This window comes from Lampris incognitus, chromosome 16 (genome assembly GCF_029633865.1).
Source record: "Lampris incognitus isolate fLamInc1 chromosome 16, fLamInc1.hap2, whole genome shotgun sequence".
Lineage (NCBI taxonomy): Eukaryota > Metazoa > Chordata > Actinopteri > Lampriformes > Lampridae > Lampris > Lampris incognitus.
This window is the reverse complement of record NC_079226.1, coordinates 25,359,236-25,386,970: the sequence shown is the minus strand read 5'-3', so window position 1 is coordinate 25,386,970 and position 27,735 is coordinate 25,359,236. Positions and strand designations below refer to the sequence as shown.

The 27,735-nt window shown below is 42.8% G+C and overlaps 1 protein-coding gene across 1 annotated transcript in view; it reads left to right on the top strand.

Moving 5' to 3' along the window:
- cnksr1 (connector enhancer of kinase suppressor of Ras 1) overlaps positions 1–26,723 on the top strand; it is a 36,654-nt gene extending 9,931 nt beyond the window's left edge. The window contains exons 5-21 of the mRNA XM_056295242.1: positions 6,436–6,477; positions 7,303–7,422; positions 9,903–9,962; positions 13,335–13,403; positions 13,786–13,914; positions 14,600–14,727; positions 16,835–16,974; positions 20,189–20,331; positions 20,483–20,516; positions 20,612–20,787; positions 21,849–21,922; positions 22,327–22,398; positions 23,172–23,245; positions 23,459–23,520; positions 23,635–23,725; positions 24,114–24,295; positions 25,276–26,723. Coding sequence (XP_056151217.1) covers positions 6,436–6,477; positions 7,303–7,422; positions 9,903–9,962; positions 13,335–13,403; positions 13,786–13,914; positions 14,600–14,727; positions 16,835–16,974; positions 20,189–20,331; positions 20,483–20,516; positions 20,612–20,787; positions 21,849–21,922; positions 22,327–22,398; positions 23,172–23,245; positions 23,459–23,520; positions 23,635–23,725; positions 24,114–24,295; positions 25,276–25,722 — 2,043 coding nt within the window. The 3' untranslated portion in view covers positions 25,723–26,723. The remainder of the gene's footprint in view (positions 1–6,435; positions 6,478–7,302; positions 7,423–9,902; positions 9,963–13,334; positions 13,404–13,785; positions 13,915–14,599; positions 14,728–16,834; positions 16,975–20,188; positions 20,332–20,482; positions 20,517–20,611; positions 20,788–21,848; positions 21,923–22,326; positions 22,399–23,171; positions 23,246–23,458; positions 23,521–23,634; positions 23,726–24,113; positions 24,296–25,275) is intronic.
- The last annotated feature ends 1,012 nt before the right edge of the window (positions 26,724–27,735 follow it).

The window sequence follows — 27,735 nt, the reverse complement described above, 5'->3', positions numbered from 1 at the left end:
ACACACATGCACACACTCACACACATACATCACATACACATAGGTACAGAAACGCAATGAAAGGAGCACGTTAACTCCAATAAACTGCTGTCTCTTATCTGCTATTTCGAGTCACAAGGATCTACAAGCTCTCAGTCAGGCTGCTATTGGACGACTTTGTCAGAAGTCAGGGGATCAAACCTAAATAAAGCCCTGAAAGAGTTTTAACTGTTTCTTTCACCATCCAGATAAAGTATTTAGGAGGTGTGTGTGTGTGTGTGTGTGTGTGTGTGTGTGTGTGTGTGTGTGTGTGTGCGCATGAAAAAACGTACACCTGCGTCACTGTGTGTGCACAGTATGTGTGTATTTGTGTCTGTTTGCATGTGTGCACCTGAGTGTGTGCCTGGGTGCGCACATTAAGAAGGGTGCCCTTAACAAAGGAGGTTGTCGCCAACAAATGCCATCAACGTCTTAACCAGTTGTCAGTACAATATGATCTGGACAGGTCAGGAAAGGAAAAGATTGTGAAGCCAAGGGGGGTGGGGGCAATAGGGCAGCATCAGAAACATGAGGAGTGAGTGTAAAAAGATCTAACACAGGTATTTCACTTGGTCTTTTTATAACAAGTGTGTGGCTCATCCCATAAAAGGGTACTCCTGTTTAACTGAAGTCCATATACATAAACACACATGCATGTAGAGAAATCCAAGATGAGTCCTTAATCCTTTTAAGAGTCAGCTTGCTTGTCCTTGATAGTGTTTCGTTAAAGTAGGGAGAGCAAGATATGACTGAATGAAGATATAAATAAACTCAGCAAGCTTTATGTCTGAATTGTGAACTATGTTATAGTAAAGTGTGGATGAAGAATAAAAAGCTCAGTGGCTTCTCCAATTTGTATATAGTTTAACAGACAATGAGTCAATGTACATGTATACAGTATGTGTTTTATAATACTTGGTGTGTGTGTGTGTGTGTGTGTGTGTGTGTGTGTATGTGTATGTGCGTGCATACGTGCGTGTGTGTATGAGAGGCCAGACAAGCCATAATTCATTCTGGCCCTCTCATATACATACATTCTCCTTTCACATACATATATTTTCATCGTCACATGCATATTAAATGTACACATTGACTGCATGTGCATGAAAGCAAAATGTATGAATGTGTGCATTAAAAATACATGAATATTAGAGCAAATGTAGGAATGTGAGTGAAAATATATTGAATTTCTAAGTTAAAATATATAAATATGAGAATAAAATATGTGTATGTGCAAGGAGTATGTATGTGTGTGCGAGTGAAAATATATGTATGTGAAAGAATGTATGTATGTATTTATATGAGAGGACCAGAGTGAATTATGGCTTGTACAGCCCCTCATATCCTGTGTGTGTGTGTGTGTGTGTGTGTGTGTGTGTGTGTGTGTGTGTGTGTGAGAGACCATGCATGCTGGTGTAAAAGTAGTATTTTTCAACACTTTCCTCCCACACAACAGCTTGTCTTTGTTTCCTAGACAACTATATAGAGAGAACCACTTTTCACACAAAACTGCTGTACATTTAGTTCACCTTTTGATCAAACCATTGCACAGTGCAGCACAAACCAATAAGATGCAACAAACAACAAAATGCAATGAAAGGCATAACAACACAACACCACCACACACACACACACACACACACAAAAGCAGAACACAACACTGCATACACACGGCATTGCACAGCATAGGGTCAGTGCTGTTGAATGTTGGGACTGTACTGTAGCTGGGAAGGGGATCAAAATGTTATTTATTTATTTTTTATTTTTTTACATTTACTGCATTCACAGAAAGTTGGATCAATTCATTATCAATTCATTATGTGTTTTATTGCACCTGGGGTCTTATATTCATGGTTTTTGCCATAGTGCAAATCAGTTATGATATCAGTTTACTCACCAGCTTCATTCTGGAGATCCCGGACACAGGACTGCCTGTAGACTTAGCTTTACTATGGCGTCTTAGGGGTCATGGAATACAATCCTTAAACCTGTCATTTCGCACAAAACAAAACAAAAAACAGCTCTAATGCCTCAGTTAGCCTGTGTACAAGATTTCCAATTTTCCATGACTTCTTGATTGTGCTGGCCTTGCAGCTTATCGATGATTACCTTTGCCTACATTAAGTAAGATGATGTTTCCTGCAAGTTGAAACAGGAAGTTTAGATGGAAATAATGCCATTGACCTTTGTTGATAATATTGGACATTTAAAGTATTAATTTGTAACTTTTATTTTTGTTTACACTTCCAAATACAATTTTTGATAATTAGGTTGAGTCAGACTTGCTTAAATGTGTCTGGCAGTCATATTTCATGGCCCCATAAGACTACATTGTAAAGTTGTGTCCAGTGGTGAGTAAAATGAAACCAGCCAATATGTGCAGAAACTACAAAAATAAGGCCCAGGTTGTAAAAAAAAACAAAAAACGGAATGATCCTTTAAAACGCTTTTCTAGACACCCAAAGCGCTTCACATTAAAGGGGGTAACTATCCTCAACCACCACCAATGTGTAGCAGCCACCTGGGTGATGCACGGCCGTCATTTTATGCCAGAATGCTCACTACACATCAGCTTGAAGTGGAGAGGGAGGAATCGCTGAGCCAATTACATGGGGGGGGGGGGGTGATTAGGTGGCCAGATGGAGAGAGCCAGGTTGGGAATTTTGCCAGGACACTGGGGAACGCTGTACTCTTTGCGATAATTGCCATGGGATCTTTAATGACCACAGTGAGTCAGGACCTCGGCTTAACGTCTCATCCAAAGGACAGCGTCTCCTACGGCGTAGCGTCCCTGTCACTGCACTGGGGCATTGGGATTTGATATTTTTGTTGTTTTTTAATTAGGACCAGAGGGAAGACTGCCCCCTACTGGCCCACTAACACCACTTCCGACAGCAACTCAGTTTACCACACCTGCTTAGCTTCCGTCATTGGGCAGAACCAGGGTACATGTTGGTATGGCTGCCGACAATGTTGTATTGTAATAACAATTGTAATGTGATAATGTTGTATTATCTGTTTATAAAGGTGTTGGTCAACCATATGTGGATGTTAGCCACAACTTCTTCATACCTGCCTTTTCATCATTTGGCAGCTGTGATCAAAACATAAAACACTATGTGCCATATTATGTTTTCCCGGAAAGCCCTACTCAGTAGTAAGCATTGAAATGAGCAGCAACAAAAGCATTCATAATTCAGATATTTGTGGATCGTCTGTTGTCTGGAACATACCAGTGAAACAAAGTATCAAATAGGATATTGGTTTTCATTTCAATATTCAACATTGTTGCTTAACATAAGTTAGCATAACATGTTAACATAACATGTTAATATACGTTGACAACTTAGAAAATAGAGTCAAATTAGTTGAAAGGCAGCTATGTGGAAGTGAACCACGAACTTGCTGGAGGCTGTCAGGAAGTCGAGCCTGACCTTGTGTCTCATCAATGCACCCCTCTCCTCTCTTCCCTTTCCCTTTTTCCTCCTTTTATTGCTCTCTTCTGTCTCTCATTTATCAGTGAAATACTGTGATGTCACATGAGAGTCACATTTAGATACTGTGAAAGCATTATCAGCTCCACAACCTTGAAGGGTGTGTGTGTGTGTGTGTGTGTGTGTGTGTGAGCCTATGTTTAACTGCTTGTGTGTAAGTAGAGAATATATTTCGATGTGCACAAAACTTTAATATGTGTTAATGGGAAAGGGTGGTAGCAATTTTGTAAATATATGACGAGACTGAGTGTATTTTTGTATTGTTGTTTAATTATTTTCATGCAAACAGACACACAGACACACACACACACACACACACACACACACACACACACACACACACACACACACACACACACACACACACACACACACACACACACACATTCACACACCTGTGGGTGATGATTCAGTGCTCAGAGCGGGTGGCTCTAAGTGCACGTGTCTCTGCATTTGTGCATATTCACATGTGATGGCTTTGCTTCATTCAGAATGTCTGTGTTGCATTTGGTCAGTAGGTGTGCACATACGTCATCCTGGCTGTGGGAACCGTCAGTCGGTCTCTCTGTTCCTGTCGCGCTCTCACAGCATGAGAGTGGTTTCAGGGCAGAATTGTATCTGCCGTCCACTTGACACATGCATGCGTGTGTCATTTCCCATTGTGTGGGTTCTGAAAGCCTGTCAGTACTTTAAAAAACAAGAAAAAAAAGCAGAACTGTGCTGTTCCGTTGTGCGGAAGCTTTTCGTATTGACACGTAACTCAAAATAAAGCCCAGCCCTGCTGATTGTGTAGAGTTAGATTCTTGTCTATTGAGCCCGGATTTAGAGGTGTTAATGGAAGGAGACGTTTTAGTTTGTCTTTTGTGTTGAAGTGTAATTACAATGAAACTACTGTCATTCCAAAACTGTAACACCGACTGATGCCAAAGAAAATTGGGGTCTTAGAATAATCCCATTACCCTGCATGTCTGCAACCAAATCAAACACCGCACACTGTACGTATGTATGATTTCGACGTCTACCACACTTTGCTTATTCATAGTACCAAAGAAATCTAAGTAAATGCTCGCTATATTTCTCAACATTTCTTTTTTCTTTTTTTGGGGGGGGGTCTGCCTTTTTTCTCCCCAATTGTATGCAGCCAATTACCCCACTCTTCCGAGCCATCCTTGTCGCTGCTCCACCCCCTCTGTCGATGCGGGGAGGGCTGCAGACTACCACATGCCTCCTCTGATACATGTGGAGTTGCCAGCCGCTTCTTTTCACCTGCCAGTGAAGAGTTTCGCCAGGGGGCGTAGCGTATGGGAGGATCCCGCTATCCCCACTTCCCCCCCCAAACAGGCGCCCCGGCCGACCAGAGGAGGCGCTAGTGCAGCGACCAGGACACATACCCACATTCGGCTTCCCACCTGCAGACACGGCCAATTGTGTCTGTAGGGACGCATGACCAAGCCGGAGGTAACATGGGGATTCGAACCGGCGAGCCCCATGTTGGTAGGCAATGGAATAGACCGCTGTGCCACCCAGACACCCTGAACATCTCTTTTTACCTCCTTGGAGATGGGTGGGGTTATAAAAATTAAAAGAAAATAATTTGAAATGGTGCCATGATAGTTGTAAAAGCTCAAGATAAAGCACTGACTTGAATTTTAAATAGTTTCCGTTTTTGTCTGAAATTGTCTGAAATTTCCACCATTGGTGGTGTTGTCTTCTATGGCAAAGCCCTCGATCCAACCATCTAAGAAGTGAAGCCAACGCGAACCACCAGCATCACAGGCAGATGCTTTCTTTACCCAGATCTGGTCTGCACAGATGAATATGAGTCGCTGCATGCTGTGTGAAGGTTGCAGCTTCGGTGTAACGTTTAATCACTTCAGCATGGACCCAGTGAGCCGTGCCAAGAGTATTCTAGCTTGAGTGGGGATCAGTGCTAAGATCAGGATATCTTTAGATGTTTATGCAACAAGTTTGTGATGTGGTTTGGTATGACTAAAGATATTGCATGGACTCTCTCTCTTTCTTATGCAAACAAACATACAAAACTAAACAACCTATAATGGCAACAGAAACACATGTAGTACACACTGACAAGCCAGACTGACAAACACTCGTGACAGCGCCGCATCATAGCATATTCAGTTTCACAGTGCTCAGTGCAGCTCCTTCATTAGATTTCAGTGGTCTTACTTTCCATTCACAACCTACCCATACCTCCCTCACCGAACTTCTCCTCCTTACCGTTTCCTCACTTTTTCTTATTTATTCTTTTTATCTGCTGCCGTCACCATTTCCTCCTTATATATTCATCTACTCCGCTACCTTTTCCCTCTCCGCTACCTTTATATCGGGCCAATTCAGCAGCCTTTACACATTCACTCATTCTTCGAGGGAATGTCCCATGTCGACACCTCCTCCGAGAAACCAGGGATTTAGCAGTTTAGTTCCACCATGTCCATTCAACCTTTGTTAAGTAAGCGTGACATTGACCACTGACTCCCTGCCTCCCCATCTGCCTGTGTGTGTGTGTTGTATGTACTTCTGGGGATTAGTGTGACTCCTTGCCTCAAGTGGACCTCACACACTTTAAGAAGGATTGCTCAGTAGCTCGCCCGCTCACATCAGAGAATTCGTTTATGTTAATTCCAACAAGAGGAGAGTTATGGGCAGTCAGCAGGCCTGGAGTGGTGTCACCACATCCCCTTTGTATAGTATGTGCCGTTTCACTGGCCTCTTCCTGGTTCAGTGGAACCCCGCGGTGAAGAGGAAAGAGGACATGAGATTTGAATCAATATGTCTCATTTCCACAAATCAGCTTTAGCATCATGAGGGGCACCGGGGGGATTTTTATCTTTTCTCTTCATGCACTTTAGATGTTTAGATGTGCTCCTGACACTCAACAACTGTTCTTCTGCTCATCCAATAGGACGCAACGGCCTATGAAAAAGAAAAGGACATCATCTCTGCTGTAAGTGTTCAAAGAGTTTTACGATGTTCCTATTCACTTGCTTCCTTTTTCTGCTCTGTTGTCTGTGTGTATGTGAAATGTGACAGATGTCTTTTTTTTAATGTTAATGTACAGTATATAGACACTATATAGTGTATATACTGTATAGTATATGCACTAAACTATATGGTGTCTATGTATCTATATACATGTATTTATTATTGTTAACATCTTTGATGTTTGCACTTTATCCAAATAATTTGATGTGTTGATTTGAGATGTTGTTTATTCATTCGTAGGTTATATTGAATACTCTGTAGGCCAAATTAATTTGGTTTTCCTCTGATTCTGTCAGTGACAGAATGTGGCACGTCAGTCAGAGAATATATTAGAGGATACTGATTGGGTGTCCAGGTAGCGTAGCATTGCATTCCGTTGCCTACCAACATGGGGATCACCGGTTCGAATCCCCACGTGGGAAGCCAGATGTGGGTGTGTCCTGGTTACTGCACTAGCACCTCCTGTGGTCGGTCGGGGTGCCTGTTCAGGGGGCAGGGGGAACTGGGGGGAATAACGTGATCCTCCCATGCGCTACGTCCCCCTGGTGAAACGCCTCACTATCAGGTGAAAAGAAGCTGCTGGCGACTCCATATGTATTGTAGGAGGCATGTGGTAGTCTGCAGCCCTCTCTGGGTCGGCAGAGGGGGTGGAGCAGCAACTGGTACGGCTCAGAAGAGTGGGATAATTGACCGGATACAATTGGGAAGAAAAAGGGGGGGGGGAGCCAAAAAAAAAAGAGGATGCTGATTATTACTCTTTGTGAATGCTGATGTTTTTGTCCTCCAGTGTCGTCACTTGGTAGAGGTGTGTGATGAGATCCTGACCTCAAGCCCTGAAGTGGTCCTTACCCATACTGCTCAGCTAGAGAGTGTCGATCTAGTGCCTGCATCACCTGGGGACCACCTGGTAATAAAGCCCCCTTGCTCTTGGTTCAAACCGCTCATTGTTGTAACTGTCATTGAGTTTTGCCACTCCCAAACCAATAACTCATTCTGTTTTTAACAGCTGAATCGGTTCAGTCACCAAATGTCTTTCTTCTTTTTTTTAATTTATGCAGCAGCAGATAACTCCATCATAACACTAGCATAATTTTGCTCTGTACTGCAACATGCAAAACATTATCATATGCCTCCTGGCAATATGTCTGCCTTACACAGAAATTCTAATGACAACCATTTTAGATGATGTTTACTGAAACAGACAACTACGCAGCAGATACACACAGTTCAGGGCGGTAGACTTTTCGTTTACCTTTTCCCATTCTTTCCATTTCTGTGCACCTCCCCCCATGCAGGATCATGTCTCTTCTTGGATACATGTAGATAGATGTACTCGTACTACTCTGCCTTCAAGTTCTCCCCTCATATTTCCACCTTATCCCTTATTCTGTCACCTTGTCTCACTAGTTCTTCCACAAACAACACCCCCTTCCCCATGTGTCTCATGTTTCTCTTTATTTTCTGTCATCTGTTTGTCCCCTCCAAGGTTGCCATCGTTCAGCACTAACCATCATGTCTTTCATATCTCAAGGTCCTGTCTGCCCTATTCATAAACTCCTTTATTTGTTGCTCAGGCTGTGTCCATTTTTCTCCTTTCTCACTGTTTTAGCCCTTGTTCTGCACATAGTGTACAAGAATTATAAGGATGTCGCCGTCTTCTATTATTTACGTCATCTTTGGCCGCTTTTCTCCTCTCATAGCATCTATTAAGAGGGATTTTTGCAGCAGACATGTTTTCAATTTCCCTCCCACTTTTGTATACTCATCCCATTAAGGTAGAGTCACTTTAGGTCAGATGATAATAACAGTGTTAGTTCCTTGTGTCAGGTATGCTGGGGTGCCACTAAGCATTAGGAAAGCTTTCACTCGGTTAATTGTGTTCCTCAATCATCTACAATTAGTCTGCCCTGCACAGCTAGAAGCACATTGTCTAGATACACCTCACCACCTCTGTTCTGTTGTCTTCAGCACTACCATAGAGGCAGACTGTGTGTCTCATGTGTCCCATGTGCATGCAGGCATCTGTGTGTGTGTGTGTGTGTGTGTGTGTGTGCATGCTGTAATCATTGTAATCATGATGCTGTTATTTTACAACCCTCCTCTAGATGAGGTAGACCTGTTGTCAACAAGACTTCAGTATTCTCCATCACAGAGCAGTTGATTGGAGCAAATCTCTCAAACGATGAGTGTCAAAGCGAGTGTCGCTTTTGAGTGATTTATAGCCTTGGCCTGTAGTTGCCATTCGCAGTGACAAATGGTCTGTTTCTGTTAGCTTGTTCGACCATTGAATGGGTCAAAAGGCAACTTATTGGTAAGCTGATCTTTTCTTTGGAGTTATGTAGAAGCTACATGCAAGATAGCTTGAAATATGCTGAGGTCATATATGAATTGTGGTGCAGTAGCTCTCTTATTATAATGATGTCACTAATGATGGACACTAATCAGTCGCAACATATAAGAATATAGGTCATCGAAGCCTATTTCATTGAAATTGAATAACATATTCATAATAACATTTTTGTGTGGAGTTTGCATGTTCTCCCCGTGTCTGCGTGGGTTTCCTCTGGGTGCTCCGGTTTCCTCCCACAGTCCAAAGACATGTAGGTGAGGTGGATTGGCTGTACTAAATTGTCCCTAGGTGTTAATGTGTGTGTGTCGGCCCTGTGATGGTCTGGTGGCCTGTCCGGGGTGTCTCCCCACCTGCCGCCCAATGACTGGTGGGATAGGCTCCAGCTTCCCCTGACCCTAATTTGGATACGTGGCTTGGATAATGGATGGATGGAATAACATAGCAACGCATCTGCTGAAGCTACCCCTAACATAATATTGACAGAGGTGCCATTTCAAATGGCTGATCCCATGGTGAGAGGAGCTAGCTCAGCAGAGTTCATTACATCGGTTAAATCGAATCAGGTTTCTGGTTTCATATGATGTATATTGATTTACACTACAGGCTGTGTGTGTGTGTGTGTGTGTGTGTGTGTGTGGAGTAATCATTTAGCTTTCCTTGTGCCCCCCCCCCCCGTGACAAAATATCTCAGAGGATGAGCACAACTACAAGGCAAGCCATTAATGTATCCTGAGGCAGATGTCAATACTGTCAAAGAATTCAGTTGAAAAGACTGAGATTGAAGGATAAAGCAGTACTTTTGTGACCATTTCGGCAAATATTTCTCACAACATGATGTGTAAGGATGAAACCCTGTAAATTTAAAATCAGCAAGCATGAACATCTCCATCCCCTATTTTCCTCCTCCTCTTTCACTCCTATGTAGCACTCTTATGTGTCTCTCTTCCCATAAGGCCAAAAAATGTACAACCTGTCTGTCAGTCTCTCTGCCTCGGTCTACATGTTCATCTCTCTGTTTGTCTGTCTGTATGTTTCAGGGTATTGAGATAACGTCAACTGGCTCCAGTAACCACTTTGTGACTGGGACCGCTGCCGAGGTCAGTCTCTCTCTCTCTCTCTCTCTCTCTCTCTCTCTCTCTCTCTCTCTCTCTCTCTCTCTCTCTCTCACTCACTCACTCACTCACTCACTCACTCACTCATACGTGCACACATACACATTTTGAACTCAAAATCCCAAACCCAAAATCCATATTAGGTTAACCACCACTAACATGTCAATGCGTATAACCAGCCTGTAGAGGAGGAGCGTGCTACACACTTCGGATGCTTCTGATTGAACTCCTGCAGACCAAAAGGTTATCCACAGCTCATTCAGTCTATTTCCATCAGCCTCATGAAAGACCTATAGGTTAGACTGCTGCCAGTCAAGTCAAATTTATAATGCACATGCTGTACGTTATCAGAAAATAAAAGACTGGAATACAATGAATGAAAAAAGCAAAAAGAACAAAACTACACAGGGCAAACAATCACAAGTAATCTTCAGTGCTATCAGTTCTCAGATTCAAAAATGGCATGAGGTAAATTACCGTTGTATTGTTGTATCAGTAGAATAAAACATGCTAGTATGAAGGATGGTAGGAATGAGTGGGGACTCAGAGGCCTGGATCTACCAAATATTTGTGCAGACGTTAACATTTTTGTGTATGTCCCATTACATGATTCGGGCATTTTGCGTGTTCATTTTAGGGGTGCAGACTCATACTATAATATTGAGGACGTCGGCTGTAGATTGCTAAAATGGAGAGGAAAATTACGTGATTCCTCCTATTGTGACATTAAATAAATGGATATCTTGTGGATCTTACTTTAGATCGTCGTTCTCTACTATGATAAATGACAGTGGAGTTTCATTCATTCATCAGAATCTTAAACTGCTAGTGCTAGGAGAATTGTACACTGCACCGACTTGAACATTGTGTATTCTGTTCACCATTTTTCAGCACAAACCAGATAGAAATCCCCATAGAAGTCTCCTTGTCATATATTACTTTCATCTGATTGCTTCTACCTTTAATTTTATCACTGAACTGTAACTGACCCCCAACCTAATTCCTTACACTGCGACTCATATGAAAATGGGCTCGTGTAAAACCATAGAAACATGGGAATTACTATAGTATTTCCTTTTTGCATGACATACTGTACAAACACTATAGTCATGTACTTAGAAAATTCTACAGAAAAACTATAGGAACATGTTTTGCACTATAGAAATACAACAGTAATTTTATAGCCATGTGGCATAAAGACCAAAGGGAATGCTATAGTAATTTTATTATTGTTTTTCTATAGTCCATTTTCAAAATACCTAGTATTCGTACTGTAAATATCCACTCTGAAATCACATAATCCCTCTTGTACGTAATGCTGCAATGAGTCTAAATTTCCTCTTAATCATTTTTATTGTATTTTCATTCCGTTAAGCACTGCTGTCTACTGCTGTATTTCCTTTTCAGAATCTGCAGGGACTCATGAGGTGTAGTCTGTTCTCACTGCCAAAAATGTGACTAATGCTTATACTTATAATGTAAAATACTTATAATGGGCTATACTACACACTGAATGCATTTTTATTTTCAGTTTCTGATAAGGGAAAATATATGTCTGCAGATTCAGGCTCTCTCTCTCAACTGGCAATCATAGCTATGTCTTGTGATCAAGTAGTATTACTGTCTAATCCCACTTTACCCATGCTAATGTATATCATATAGCTGGGTGGTTACTGGAGATAAAAAGATGCACATTAATAATCACATACACAAGATTTCAAAGCCCAAAGAGCCAAAGATCAGTATGTGTGTGAGAGATCAGAGGGCTTGTGAAATGAGCAAAGGAGCACTGGAGGGATGGAGGAGTGTTCACCGGAGGAGAGAAATTCGGGAATATGAACTATAGAGCATTTCTGCTGTGGGGCAGATGGAGGTTTTACTTTTCCATGATGTCATTGGTGGAGTACTCTAAACTCCCCTGCCACTACAGTTACATCACTGAACTGTTAATGAGGGCTCAAGCCAGAGGGAAAGACTGAGCGAGGGAGTTGTGAGGATAAGGATTAATTGAGATAAAAGGCTGAAGTATGTTTACTGTAAATGTATGCGTGTCAAGCCACGGGTACGCACTCACACCTGTATGCGCCCGTCTGTATGACTGTGGCTTAAAAAGGCCTGAAACATCCACATTTATACACATATACATCCAGATTTACACCCATATACACGCAGACATACCCACATGCATGTGAGCACACAGATGCACATGCACGCACAAGCACACACACACACACACACACACACACACACACACACACACACACACACACACACACACACACACACACCAAGAAATCGCGTGATTCCTGTTATCTGAGATTGTTCAGTCCATATTGGATTTCTAAACACAAACCACTCTACAACTAAAAAATAAATAATAATAGTTCACTGTAATAATAAAGATAATAACATGTAATGTGTAAACAAGACAAAACCTGCAGCTGCTCATTTGATCGTCAGTTAGAGGCTCATAGAAATGTTGCGTACATTTTCACACCTAAATAAGCTTTGTTTAATTGTTGTGCATGACAGATATGGCCAGATGTTATGCTCACATCCTCATCACTGTGGAAAGTTGGCCTAGTGAGTGTTAGTGAGGCCTGCCCCAGCCTATAGGGCCCCATTTTAAACCATGTCTATCCATACCTGTACCTGTTCAGGTTTTTTCCAGCTCCAGAGGTGCTAGATGGCTGACCCTGTGTACCAACCAGAGCATGAAACGAGAATGTTTTTTGAGCTTTGAGATACACCTGAAGAATGAATGGTGTCAAATCGTTATAATAGCCACACTGAGGTCTCTTTTAGGAGACAGGACTTTTCATAGTCTGGATAGTTGCACATCTTTAGAAAGGCCAAGGCTAAACCTAGGCTCTTTAAGTAGTAATATTTTTGTGCTAATCTTATACCGTCCTAATGACAAAGTTAAATTGTTATATAGCTGTCATTTACTGCTATGATAGTCAAATGATACTTTGCTTCGTTTACTTTGGTTGGCTAGACAGAGGAACCGAGCTGGGAAGGATGTGCAGCAGATGACCCAATGTGGCGACCCCTAACGGGAGCAGCCGAAAGTAGTAGTAGTAGATAGTCGAATGATACTTTGAAATATTAGAACTCTCATTACCACAAAAACATGAGACCGACATCAATAACCATATGCCCTGTTGAAGTGCTTTAGACACTGGATGTCTCTCTGCTCAGTCATTTTCCATTTATGTAAATGTGATTATCACTTAAATGCCTGAACTGTAAAGGCAGCTCCTACATTTTCCATGCCTCTGCAAAATAGTAGTCTGTGTATTGTTAAGGTGTTTGTATTTAGTCTTCTTTTGTGGTGCTTTGGCTTCTTCTCTGCAGTTTCCAGCTGACTTCTGTGAGAAGATCTTGGCCGGTGATGAAGTGATTCAGGTCAATGACCAGATCGTGGTGAGTAACCTATGCTTGCATGGATACAAGTATTTGTGTTTCTCCACTTCAAAATCTTTACTTTCATAAAAGTCTTGAATTATGTGTGTGTGTGTGTGTGTATATATATATATATATATATATATATATATATGCTCTTTACTGTATGTCTTACATTGTCCCATGTGTCAGGGCTGTGACATACTGTGCAGTTGCTTGTAAGCTGTCATTACGACTTAGATCACCAACTTTCCTATGCTTTTATTTGTGAAGCGTTCGTCTGAAGTTAGGATGTGAGATGCTAACCTCATAAGACCAGTCTCATCAAGAGACTTTACCCTGCAGTGATAACCTGCGAACACACATCCTGAAACTCAAACGTCTGTCTTCTTTGCTGCATCAGGTGGGCTGGAGCAGAGCTAACCTGGTGAAGAAACTCCAGGAGAACCCAAGCGGTGTGACATTGGTCCTGAAAAAGGTCCCAGGGTCCCTTAGACGCAGAGACAAAGCCCAGCAGCTCTCATCCACACAGGTGAGGGTTCAATCAATGGGTTCTGCTTGGGACCACCAAATGTACAAGCTTTCCTGAAAAAGAGTCCTTTACGAGATGTAAAATATATGATAATTCCTGTTGTCTCATTTACAAAACAAACAAAATTATATTGCAGCCTACCAACACATGGCTTAATCCCTGTGATGGTACGCAATGGAAGAGACTGCTACGACATCTGGACGCCCCAAGCCCTCTCTTTTGACTTCCTCCTCCCCTCACTTGGGATCATTTTCCATGACTCAGTCCAAGTGGTCCTCACCATGTCAACAGCATTAGTCCCTCGACTACGAACAGAGCGGATGTGTTTTCTTTCACGCACATGTGGATGCGCACAGTGTGTGATCCTCACCCCCTTGTGACTGTAACCATGATAATGCTAGTGCTGCAGGCTGAGATTACACAGAGGAGGATGTGAATGAGCTGTGTGTGCAGCTCCTCGCTGCCCTTGCAAGGTGTCCTCTAGTTAGCAAGAGTATCAGAGGCTTGTTTGTGTATTTGTGTTGTTTTCTCATCTCCTGAGCCACTGAGCGCGTGGATAGATCCCTGAGGAAAATGTGGCTTTAATGATCCACATGACATCCACCCCTTCACCCTTCATTCACACACACACACACACACGATTATCTACACTTACATGTGCTTCTTTCTGCTGATTTCTTTTCAGAGGGAAGTAGAGGAGGAAGAAGAAGAAGCAGAAGAAGAGGAGGAGGAGGAGGAGGAGGAAGAGGAAGCGAATCCACGGTATTCCATATTCGAGAGGGTAGCGGCTTCTGTCAGGTCCTTGTCCTTTAGGTGAGAACACATACGCACGTTAGGCGCTTTAGTGCAGACACCATAGAAAAGCAGGTCAGCTAGTTAGCTAGAGATGAATGCAATAATACTGCAGGCCAAAACATCAAAATGTAGAGCAGGCAAGTATTCTAAAACACCATACACAGCTGGAATGGAAATGATTTTACCTGCATGTCGACAAAGGAAATTCCACTATGTAAATTACTACATTTATCTTTTACACAATGTCACTGAATTAGTTCTTTGCGCAGTCACAGTCATTTCACACCCATTTCAAGAATCAGAAATCAGAAATGTCCTTTGATTTTGTGACTCATACTTATGTTAACAAAGAGCCGTGAATAATGCCGAGGATCCCAAGTTTTAGAATTGACTGTTTGCCGCTCCTTTGGCAAGGGCTATATTTAGGTTTAGCCACACTATTCGATTTTCAACATACAGACAGTTTGGAAACAAGTTTTCACCCCTTGACACAGCCAGGATTAACTCGGTGGAGCCAATTCTCAGAAGAAAAAAAGGTGTTTCCTCTCCTATGAATTGTTTTAGCCCATCAGACTGTGTTGTTGGTCTGCCGCAGGCCTGTAGGTTTGTGATGAGATCACACTACAAATGCCCACCACCTATGACTGCTTAGAAAGGAGAGGAGAGGAGGAAATGGAGAGAGAGAGATGGATAAAGTGAAAATGGCAAAAATAAAAATAAATAGGAAAAGGGAGTGGAGAAAGCAAGTCACGGAGAGGCAGAGAAAGATTGAGAAATGAAGGAAAACAGAAATACCTAAACAAACGGAGGGAGTAGGAAGTAATGGTTGTAGATAAACTCATCAAGCCAAAAATTGCCTCATCACTAACACAATTTAGGAGTGTACTTCTGCGACTCCTATTTCACCGTTACTGAGCTAATGTACCTAAGCTCCTCACGTATGTTATGTTATTGGTGGCATAATTTTCTCATCCTGGGTGTTGTTCATGCCACTGTAATTTTGTAGACCATGGTCTCTACAGAACACTCCCCTTTGGCAAGAGGCTAAGGTCTACAAAAACCAGAACTTGTGCCACAAGAGCAAATTCTTCCTTACTGCAGTAGGCCTTTCTAACTATCCCTCAGACACCCACAGATCCTGACACTGCCGCACCCCCGCTTCCCTACTGGGCTCTCTGTATATGGTCACCCTGCATAAAACCTGCACTACCGTGTAAATAACTCTTATTCTATAACTTCTTAAAATTCTAACTTAACTTTTTTTTTCTTTTTTTTTGTAAATACGGCTCCTGCCAGCTAGTGCTGGGCATCAGGGGCTAACACATCGTCTTTTTATTTTTTTTTGGAATTTTTTCCTCCACTCTTCCGAGCCGTCCCTGTCACTGCTCCACCCCCTCTGCCGATCCGGGGAGGGCTGCAGGCTACCACATGCTTCATCCGATACATGTGGAGTCGCCAGCCGCTTCTTTTCACCTGACAGTGAGGAGTTTTGCCAGGGGGTGTAGCGCGTGGGAGGATCACGCTATTCCCCCTAGTTCCCCCTCCCCACCGAACAGGCACCCCGACCGACCAGAGGAGGCGCTAGTGCCGCAACCAGGACACATAGCCACATCCGGCTTCCCTCTCGCAGACATGGCCAGTTGTGTCTGTAGGGACGACCGACCAAGCCGGAGGTAACATGGGGATTCGAACTGGAGATCCCCATATTGGTACCATCCCTCCTCTGGTGCCGTCCCTGAGGTTTCTTCCTATTTTTTCTTCCTGTTAAAGGGTTTTTTTTTTTTTTTTTTTTAGGGAGTCGTTCCTTATCCGATGCGAGGGTCTAAGGACAGGATGTTGTGTTACTGTAAAGCCCCTTGAGGCAGATGTGTAATTTGGGATATTGGGCTATACAAATAAAATTGACTTGACTTGACTTGGTAGGCAACGGAAAATAGACCGCTACAATACCCATATGCATAACACGTGGTCTTATGTTCAACTCTGAACTCTGAACTTTTATGTTTATAATTTACTCTTATCCCCGTTATTTTGTTACTTTCGGGTCTGAGATTGATGTTGTGACAAATTTAATTCCTTGTCACAGTTATGTAGCTCCATGTCTTTTGCTATATGTGTCATCCAGGAAGGCCGTTCACGGGCCAGAGGTAACACAGCATCCCATGGGACAGGAGGAATCCGAGCTGTCCTGTGACAGAGGGTTGGATGGGAGTTTGACTGCTACCTCACATCAAGACCCACAGGCTGGGGCATCACTGCTACCAGGTTAGTAGCACAGGTGAAGTTGAATACAAATTAAAGGCCAAAATGTTTGCTAGCTATTGAAACATGTCTGCCCTCCTTTTCAGCAGTCCAGGTTTCCAATATAAATGGCCCATTCATTTTCTACCTAGATATTTTGGAAAATCCACATACTGCAAAAATTCCATGTCAAAACTGAGCCAGAATTTGGCATATTTAAGGAAGAAAGTCCCCAAAATAAGCAAAATAATCTGCCAGTGCAGCAAATAGGTAAGATTTCTTGAAATAGATCAAGTGAATTGTTCACATGAAAAGCCAGAAATCTGGGAACAAGATAAACTGCATTGATCGTATGATATATCTACCTAGTCTGAATCATAACTTGTGTCATGCAGTCATCAGACAAAACCACTTAAAGCAGTTCTCCACATAAAGTGTTCTTATTTTAGCTCTAAAAAGATGCTCTTTTTAAATGTGACTAGGTTAGATAACCAAAGACAAATATTGTAAAATCATAATCATCATGTTGTAGTCACGATGATCATCATGCCCAATCCTCCTCCTCCCCCTCATTTTGTGGTTTACTGCCTGCTGGTTCCCCAGCAGAGGAGGTGCTGTGCAGCAGTAGTGTTGGAGGAAAATCCTTCTCATCAGTAGATATGAGAGGAATTACAGACGAGGGGCAAGGCCGTGATGTGCAGGTGGCCATGATGCTACTGCCGCTGCTAGCCTGCTGATTTAGATCAGGTGGAGCCGTGTTGTGGCTAGCCTTAGCCTCTCTCACACTGGCACTGCCCCATGACTGTGCTTTAAAAAACATTGAAATCGGAGGCACATTTTGTAGAACGGCTCCCTCGGATCTTTTTCATTTTTTTAACTTTCATTTGACTGCTCCACTTGGTCAGCCCATAGCTAAGCTAATCAAATGTCACGGTCACTGCTGCTAGTAGTTACTGTCAGTGAAAACAAATCAATTCACGTCACCTGTCAATCAAGGCAGGTGACGTGGTATATTGATAAAATTTCATCTCAAAACCACCCTCTCAACTCACTGTGAACCAATACATTTTCTCATATAAATGGATTCATCACTGTATACGGTCATTGGCTTATTTTTATCCATCCATCCGTTATCTGAACCGCTTAACCTGCTCTCAGGGTCACGGGGATGCTGGAGCCTATTCCAGCAGGCATTGAGTGGCAGGCGGGGAGACACACTGGCCAGGCTGCCAGGCCATCACAGGGCTGACACGCGCACACACACGCGCCCACACACACACACACACACACACACACACACACACACACACACACACACACACACACACACACACACACGCGCCCACACACACACACACACACACACACACACACACGCGCCCACACACACACACACACACACACACACACACACACACACACACACACACACACACACACACACATTCTTACCTAGGGACAATTTAGTATGTCCGATTCACCTAACTTACATGTCTTTGGACTGTGGGAGGAAACCGGAGCCCCCAAAGGAAACCCATGCAGACATGGGGAGAACATGCAAACTCCACTCTGAGGAGGACCTGGGATGACCCCCAAGGTTGGACTACCCCGGGGCTCAAACCCAGGTCCTTCTTGCTGTGAGGCAACCACGCTCACCACTGTGCCAATTTTTCTGTTTCATTGGGCCCCTTTTCTGGGCCCCTGGATATGTGCCCAGTTGGCCTGTGCATTAATCCAGCCTTGTCAATTCAAATAATCTTATATAGTCAGTTCTTGACAAGGAGCCAAAATGATTCTTGAAACAAGATATTGCAATATATGTGTTGCTGTGTATTAAGACTGTCAGAGATACACTGTTTTTGAGTTTTAAGCCTCGAACTGATCCAACCAGCTGCAGTTTGAATCACGGCCTTATAACACGTAATCCCAAGGGAAAAAATACTTGGAAAAACAAAAAAACCCCAAAACTTTTGCAATCATGTACTTTTTCTCTTTAACACTTTCTTGTATATATTGTAGCATTTTGTGATTTTTCTTCTCCTCTTCCCCAGAAAAACCCATCATAACTGACAGAGAAAACACGTAGGAACAGTTAGCTAGCCGAACAAAATAGAGGCAATTTGTGACTCGGTAGTGAGTGTTGCAACCGAGGAAAAAAGACTTTTACATGTTTCAGCCCTCGGCCGTCCCGTTCTGTGGTCTTTCATGGGCTACCACTTCACGGCTGAGCTGTTGGTGCTCCGAGACGTTTCCACTTCACAGTAACAGACTTACAGTTGACCAGGGCAGCTCTAGCAGGGCAGAAATTTGACCAACTGACTCATTGGAAAGGTGGAATCCTATGAGAGAGCCACATTGAAAGTCACTGAGCTCCTCAGTACGACCCGTTCTACCACCAATGTTTGTCTATGGTGATTGCATGGCTGTGTGCTTGATTTAATGCACCTGTTAGCAAAAGGTGTGGCTGAAATAGCTGAACCCACTAATTAGAAGTGGTGTTCACATACTTTTAGCCATGTTGTGTATCTCTTTGCATTTGCTGTCATCTGAGTGCCAGATTAGCATTGTTCCTCACATGACTTCAGGCTACATGAAGGACTATTCGATATACTTTCCTGTGACTGAGAACTTATCTGACACAATTTCTTTTTTAATCATCCCAGTGTGGTAAATGATGATATCTATATAATATCCACAAATAGGGCGGCACGGTGGCGCAGTGGTTAGCGCGGTTGCCTCACAGCAGGAAGGTCCTGGGTTCAAGCCCCACAGTTGTCGAACCTAGGGGGTCATTCTCTGTGTGGAGTTTGCATGTTCTCCCCGTGTCTGCATAGGTTTCCTTCAGGTGCTCCGATTTCCTCCCACAGTCCAAAGACATGTAGGTCAGGTGAATTGGCTGTACTAAATTGTCCCTAGGTGTGAGTGTGTGTGTGTGTGATGGACTGGCGGCCTGTCCGGGGTGTCGCCCCACCTGCTGTCCAATGACTGCTGGGATAGGCTTCAGCATCCATGCGACCCTGAGCAGCATAAGCGGTTTGGATAATGGATGGATGGATGGATCTATACTGTCCTGGTGCTTTGGACAACCACCTGGTGTCCCAAGCATGCTAAAACCAACCAGCTAAGAGTTACTTGCATGTTGTATTTAATCCAGGTGTGGTACCATGTGGAGTTGTGAAGCTTCCTGAGAGCTGTGTTGTTTTGTGTTGTGTATGATGTTTACCTTATTGTCTGTTAGGGGAGTGTGAGGGTTTGGGAGGTTCAAGGCTCTCCCCTGGACCCAGACGTGATGGGTCATTGTCACCCAGATGTCCGTCCCCACTGATATTTGACCACGGGCGTCACAGCATCAGTTCCTGCCCCGAAATGGGAGAACACGAGGTGAGAGTCAAATAAGAAGTTTTGTGTAATTCCTCTGCCAGACAATGTCATTTCATCCACGGTACTTTGTCTTTATTCATATTGCATTACATTAAATCTCAAAGCAGACCGGAGAGTGGAAACTTATTCCTAGCCTGTTTTACGTTTTCAGGAAAATAAAGACACAAAGAAGAGCTCTACAAAAGGTAAAATGACAAGTCTGACGAATACTGATGAACACAGCATGTCCTTCTCAGATATCGAACAGCCATTGTGTTTTTAACCACTTTTGCTCTTCCAGGTATGTCAACCGCTTTGAGCCGGCGCCGGGTGTCATGTCGCGAGCTTGTTCGACCCGACTGTGATGGCTGGCTGTGGAAGAAGAGGAAGGAGAGCAGCGTCTTCATCGCACAGAAGTGGCAACGCTTCTGGTTCGTCCTCAAGGGCCCAAGCCTCTACTGGTACACTAGCCAACAGGTGGGGAGACCCTGCCCACAATGCAGTTCATTGATAGAGTTGATTGATAGAGAAGTGGAGAAGTTGCCAGCATCACAAACACAGCACATGATATTTATAATGCCACTTATAGGTATTAAATGGTAATGCAACATGGCTAGGTTGGGTTAGTAACTTGATGACATGAATTGTTTTGAAGACTGTTGTGTAGGCAGAGCTAAATACATCTCATTTTGATCCCTAAAGCACTCATAAAAAGAAATAAACTATATTTTATACTGGAGAGAAGTGTTACCTAGTTTTCTTTTTTCTCTCTCTCATTTTACTTTGGTAAAATTCATTATTTTTTGGGGGGATAGGGGATGAAAGCGTGGTAACACTTTATGATGAGTAGTGGTAAATAGTGATTAATAAATTAGCAATAGGGCACTTTTAGGCTCTTGCAACACATGTGTCGACACTAGCAGATGGCGTAAAAATATCGATAACTGTCTTATCAGTATGGCCAGGAAAGCTGTATCTAGTGTGGTCTTCCTCTTTTTTTTGTTTTTATCTACTAAACATAACCCCTTCCTGATAGCACTTAACCATTTAGACTGTCTTGACCTAAAGATTTGCCCTAACCTTAACCATGCACGACTTTGTGTCTAAACTTAACTTTCAGAATTGTAATTCTACTATTAACGATTATTTATAAATTGTGAGATGGTTATTGATGTTTTTAAGTGGCTGCTAACAAATGTGTTGCATGAGTGTAAATAAATGAACGCCCCATTACTCATTTATTGATCACTATTTACATCATTTATTGATCACTACTTGTAAAGCTTAATCCAAAAGTGTTAATGCTTTAAAAATCATGGCCTTGTATTGTTAGCAGAGCTTTTGAAAGCACCGTTTTTGTTTTTTTTTGCCTTTAGATGCGTTTTTCGTTTTGAACGTCTCATCCGATAATAATTATATCTACCTCTGGAATGAAACTCCCCCCTTTTGTCAGCTATTTTCTCCCATCGTCTTGAGTCAGTGTGTTACGTGTGCTGTTCTTGTGTTGACTGTCGGCGTGTTTATGTTTGTGCCCTCAGGAGGAGAAAGCAGAGGGACTGGTCCAGATAGCGAGCTACAGCATAGAGAGCGCCGGAGAGCACAAGAGGAAATAGTAAGAAGTCCACTTTGGTGTTAGTGTTGGACAACACAACTTGCTGTTCAGGATTAGCTTGTACTGATAAAAGCGTGAAGTTTTTGGAGGTCACAGTTTGTGTATCATGTTGGGGGCTCCATAAATCACTGAAGAGGGGACACAAAGTGATTTAATTTAGCTGGTTGTGTTCCAGTGGCTTGCATTGTGTGTGTGTGTGTGTGTGTGTGTGTGTGTGTGTGTGTGTGTGTGTGTGTGTGTGTGTGTGTACATGTCTATATGTGCACTTGATAGTGTGTGTGATTGATGAATTTCAATTTGTGTGTGATTAGCTTCTTGTCTCGCTCTCTCTCTCTCCCTCTGTCTCTCTCTCTTTCGTTCTCTCTCTCTCCCTTTGTATTGCTCTGTTGCTCACTCTCCAATAGTGTGTTCAAAATGTGCCACCAGCGATTCCAGACCTTCTTCTTTGCTGCTGAGAATGTCAGTGACATGAGCAAGTAAGTTGGATGGATTTTATCTATATATCATTCTGTCTAATCTATCTATCTATCTATCTATCTATCTATCTATCTATCTATCTATCTATCTATCTATCTATCTATCTATCTATCTATCTATCTATCTATCTATCTATCTATCTATCTATCTGTCTGTCTGTCTCTCTATCTGTCTCTCCCTCCATCTGTCTATTCGTCTGTCTGTTGAGCAAAATGTCCCCTTCATTTTATTCACCATCATGAAAGCACACTTTGTAATTGATCAGTTATGTAAGAATATTCTGTCTCTGTGCTTTGAGTCACACTGGTGTTAAACTGCCTTGAGTTAGCGATTTGTTTTGCTCGATGGTTAAGAAGGAGTTCTGGTGTCCTTGTTCTGGTGGCAAATTACTACAAGCATCTCTTACCTTGTTTTGTTTACAAATTCATTGCAATTTTTTTCTGTTTATGATGGTAGTGAATATACTGATATTACCAGTATTATTAAATGGCTGTCTGCACTGCCCCCTTTAGGTATACCTGCGGTACTACATATATCATTTAGGGGAGCAGTGCTAGTTTTAAGTGTATGTCCGTTTTTTTGTGTTTCGGGAAGTATTTATCCCTGCCTAATAAATGAGATGAGGAAATTTGAACGTGAATTCTAAAATGTTTGTATTTTTTGCCTGTCTTTGACTGTCCAACTCATCTAATGTGTCCACCCTCCTTCAGGGATACCATTGCTATTTTGACATAGGTTGTCATTGCTGTTTTTTTTTGTTTTGTTTTGACAGATGGATCAACTGTCTGATCACAGCAATTCAGAAGCATAAGAAGTTTCACCAAGGCCCACCAGACAGCGAGGAGGGTAAGTGGACATTATTCCCATATTCTTGCATACTACTGAGCCCTAATATGTGAAAAAGTAAATATGTGTCAGCCATGCCACAAGTGTCTTACAGCAGGAATTTATACAGTCTCAGCATGAGTAGCCCCAGTATTGACTGAAACCATATCAAGGTTACTAATGTACAGTGTCATGTTTAAATACGACTATTGTTTTATGCCTGTGTTTGTGAAGAGTGCTACAGTGAGACAGAGTCAGAAGATGAGAGGTCCCCTTCACCATGCAGGAGAAACAAGGTTTGCACAGTGAGAGGATTACAAGCTTGTCTGCAAACACACACACCCACACACACACAGATACACAAATGTGTGTATATTATTTGTCTAACTGTTGTGTGTGTTACACCTTAGAAAATGCAATCCAACACTTTGCCTCGCCCCAAGGGGAGGAAGACTAAAGTGCCATTAACAATTTCTGCAACAGGGGGCAGCAAAGGAACAGGTATAGCAGGAAATCTGACTTGCCGCATTACGTTTGCTTTCTCTGTCATATTTTCCTTGCTCTCTTTTCTCTCGCTCTCTTTTCTCTCCTTCAGTTATTCATTGCACTAATGTAATGGCTCTTTTAGTCACTGCTGTTTTGAGAATCATCCATAGCATGACATATTGCTTTACCCTCCCCTGCGGATAATGTGTCCAATTAACTGTCTGTGAATCCTTAATTTATAAATCTCTCATGACGTTTCTTGTTGGCTCTTCATCAACCAACACCAGCTCTTGTCTCTCTTCCTTCCATGGTTGTCTCTTTTTGATATCTCCTCGTGATCTCCCCCTCTGTCTGTTTCTCTCTTTATCTCTCTGCTTATCAATCTCTCTATCTCCATGTCTAGGTGCGCCAGTGGATGAAATGGGTGTGCTGTTCAAGAGACTAAAGGAGGGGGGAGTGTCTCTCATTGGCCATGACCAGCCGCTGACACATGACCAATTCAGGAAATCTTTCATCCGACGCAACAGGAACCCAGTCATCAATGAGAAGGTGCACACACTCCGTGCCCTGCAGAGCACACTCAAGGTCAGGAGAAAAGCCATTCAGTTTGTGATGTGGCACCCAACCCAACCCAAGGCCTAGCTCACGCCTCCCTGTCATATACAAAGCCATTTAATAATAAATAACCTGATACTTGTAATAACAAGCCGCCACCTGTCAAGTCACTTCTGTTACTCTTCCTGGCATTAGCAATTGATCACAATGAAATCACGCTAAAGTAGCCACAGTCAATAAGGAATATTGCTTTACTGGTAAATTTGAAAACGATGTGTGCTGCTGAAAAAAATCCAGCAGTACATGTTCTTAAACCAAATATCCAATCTTATCTCTTTAATTTAATTTGTATTCATGCCCTGGAAAAACATGTTTGCAAGATATGCTATGATGGGATACTGCATCTATAATTGTCGGTATAGATCCCTTCTCTGTGCCATAAATCATTTTATCAGATTAGACATTTTATTATATTGCAACATTTAATCTTCTCACTGATGGTCTCATTTGCACAGTGGCACAGTGGTCAGCACTGTTACCTCACAGCAGGAAGGTCCTGGGTTGGAACCCCAGGCCATCCCAGGTCCTTTCTGTGTGGAGTTTGCATGTTCTCCCCGTGTCTGTGTGGGTTTCCTCCGGGTGCTCCGGTTTCCTCCCACCATCAAAAAGACATACATGTTAGGGTTAATACTCCTGCCTGTGTCCCTGAGCAAGGCAATGAAAAGAAGAACTGGAGTTGGTGCCCAGGTGCTGCAGCTGCCCACTGCTCCTATACAATAGGATGGGTTAAATGCAGAGAATGAATTCATTGTAGGAACACAATGTCAAATAAAGTGGCCTTCGTTTCATTTTTTATTCATTATGCTTCATTGAGACTGATAAATAATCTGTGAAAAACCCTTGCAGCAGCTTTGATACTAATTTCGTGTAGGGTGGTTATGTTGTACAAAGCCTTATTGGAGTTACATGTTAACTTAGATTAGGTTAAATCAGGTCCCTTTGCTCTGCAGGCTAAAGAGGCTGAGCTGCTGTCAGTCAACAAGATCCTGGAGGACCCTGGTCTGACTGCTGTCAGATTCCGCCAGTGGAAGGAGAGCAATGAGGAGCTGTGTCAGGAAATCGAGAAACTGGCCCTCCTCAAGACCGCCAAAGAAAACGTCATGGCGGCCGAGGACACACCCGCCAGCATGGTCCCCGGGGAAACGGTTGCCACGGAAACAGCCTCCTCAGTGGTGGAGGATGCATGCACACTGAGCCTCAGCGAGGGGGAACAGTTGGTGGATGCGGAGCCCTCTGACATTCTCGTGGAGATCCCGTCAGCTTCTCTGAATGACGAAACCTCTCCAGTGTTAGAAATCTCCCTGGGATCATTGCAGGAATCCATAAACAAGCAGCTGAGTGAAATGGCAAGTAATTCGGCCAGTGGAGGAGTGGCAGAAAACTACTTCTACATTTAAAACCTGTCTGGAGATGCCACACCGACCGTTGTCCACAATGCGGTCATTTGAGAGACATTTGGCATGGTATGCAAATTAGGTGCATTTTACTTTGCCCGATGTAGCAATTCATTGAAAAGGATGAGTCAAATGACTGTTTAACCGGTCCTTGGATCGGCTGTGTCGGTAAAAGGCATCTATTCTGGCGTGTTTGTTGCTTTTCACTGAAGACGGAGAAGATGGGGCTATTTGAATCAAACCCAAACTCACTTGACTGGCCAGAGCACATATTAACTGATTCAAGAATCATGCTTTCTACTTCAAGAGAAGTATCATTGCCAAGTTTAAGTCTTAATTCATAGATAGAGTATCTGTTTATGGGATTCTACGGTTCTCTTAAGCTTTCAATCTTTTGCTGATAAGAAAAAAATATATATAATTTTTAGAGTTTTATGAGTATTTCTTTGTATTATATATATAAAGCCTTTTTTTGTAAATAAAGTTTTCCCATAAGTATCAATTTGTGTTTACTGACATTACCTTAATAAAGGTATACATTTAAAGCAATTTGCACAGAACCAAAATCAGATCTTGATGAAATGATTTAAACTTTGTATAAATTACACCTTGTTTGGCACATCAAAAGTGACACTCATTCATTTTTAACAACCTTGCCACACATTTGACTTGTGTATTCATACACTATGCATTACAGTTCATCATATCTGAACAATATAAGGGTAGGGGATTGTCCTGGTTGCTAAAGTCCCCTGTGAATGCCACAAGGAGGCCTTTGACGTATAATTTCCCGTTCGATCCCATTGCTTCATCACATGAGCACTGAAAATAGAGGCCCTGTGCCTCCTTGTGACTGATATTTGTTGGCTCAATAAAAAGAAAAAGTCTGCTTGATTATCAGTGAAATGTGTCATGATGTAGCTGAAAAGGTGTTGGTTAATTTGGTTGAACAAAGGGCAGTGAATGGTGAAATTAAATAAGCAGTAATCTCTGATTATCCTATCACTCATAGTGCCTTTGTGTATTTCCCAGATACCCCTCTAGTCAACTGAACGCTGTTGTCAAAGTATTGGAACAGGTTTTTTTTCTTTGCATGCTCGTATACTGTATGTGTGCACATAAATGCACATGTGCCTGCACATGGACGTACATGTACATACATGCATGTGTGTGTGCATGTCCATACGTGAGACTAAGAGAGGAGAGTGATGCATGCATGTGGCTACGAGCCAGTCAATTAAGCTTTACTGACTTGACAGCTATAAAGAGTCCTTTCAAATCCACCTGGCCGGGTGGCATGGCGGTCTATTCTGTTGCCTACCAACACGGGGATCAGTGGTTCGAATCCCCGTGTTACCTCCGGCTTGGTCGGGTCCCTACAGACACCATTGGCCGTGTCTGCGGGTGGGAAGCCGGATGTGGGTATGTGTCCTGGTCGCTGCACTAGCGCCTCCTCTGGTCGGTCGGGGCGGCTGTTCGGGGGATGGGGAACTGGAGGAGAATAGCGTGATCCTCCCACGCGCAACGTCCCCCTGGTGAAACTCCTCACTGTCAGGTGAAAAGAAGCGGCTGGCGGCTCCACATGTATCGGAGGAGGCATGTGGTAGTCTGCAGCCCTCCCCGGATCGGCAGAGTGGGTGGAGCAGCGACCGAGACGGCTTGGAAGAGTGGGGTAATTGGCCGGGTACAACTTGGGTGGGGGGGAATCCACCAGCACTTTCTAGATGTTTTCAACTTTCCAGAAGAACACAATCGTCCTGTTAGTCTGCTAGTTGAAACATTTTAGGAAGTTTTTTTTTATTTGAAAACATAAAGCAATACCAAACTTAACTAAATTATTCTTGAATGAAATGTTTCTTCTCATTGTTATGCTAACACCGCACACTTTATCTCTCGCTAGAGCCTTTAAAACAGACGAGTCTCACTAGTCTTGGCTTGTCCATGACAGTAAACGTAGGAGGGCTCAAAATTTAATAAAGTTTAACTTGGATGAATTAGAGATTTAGCCTCTTAAAT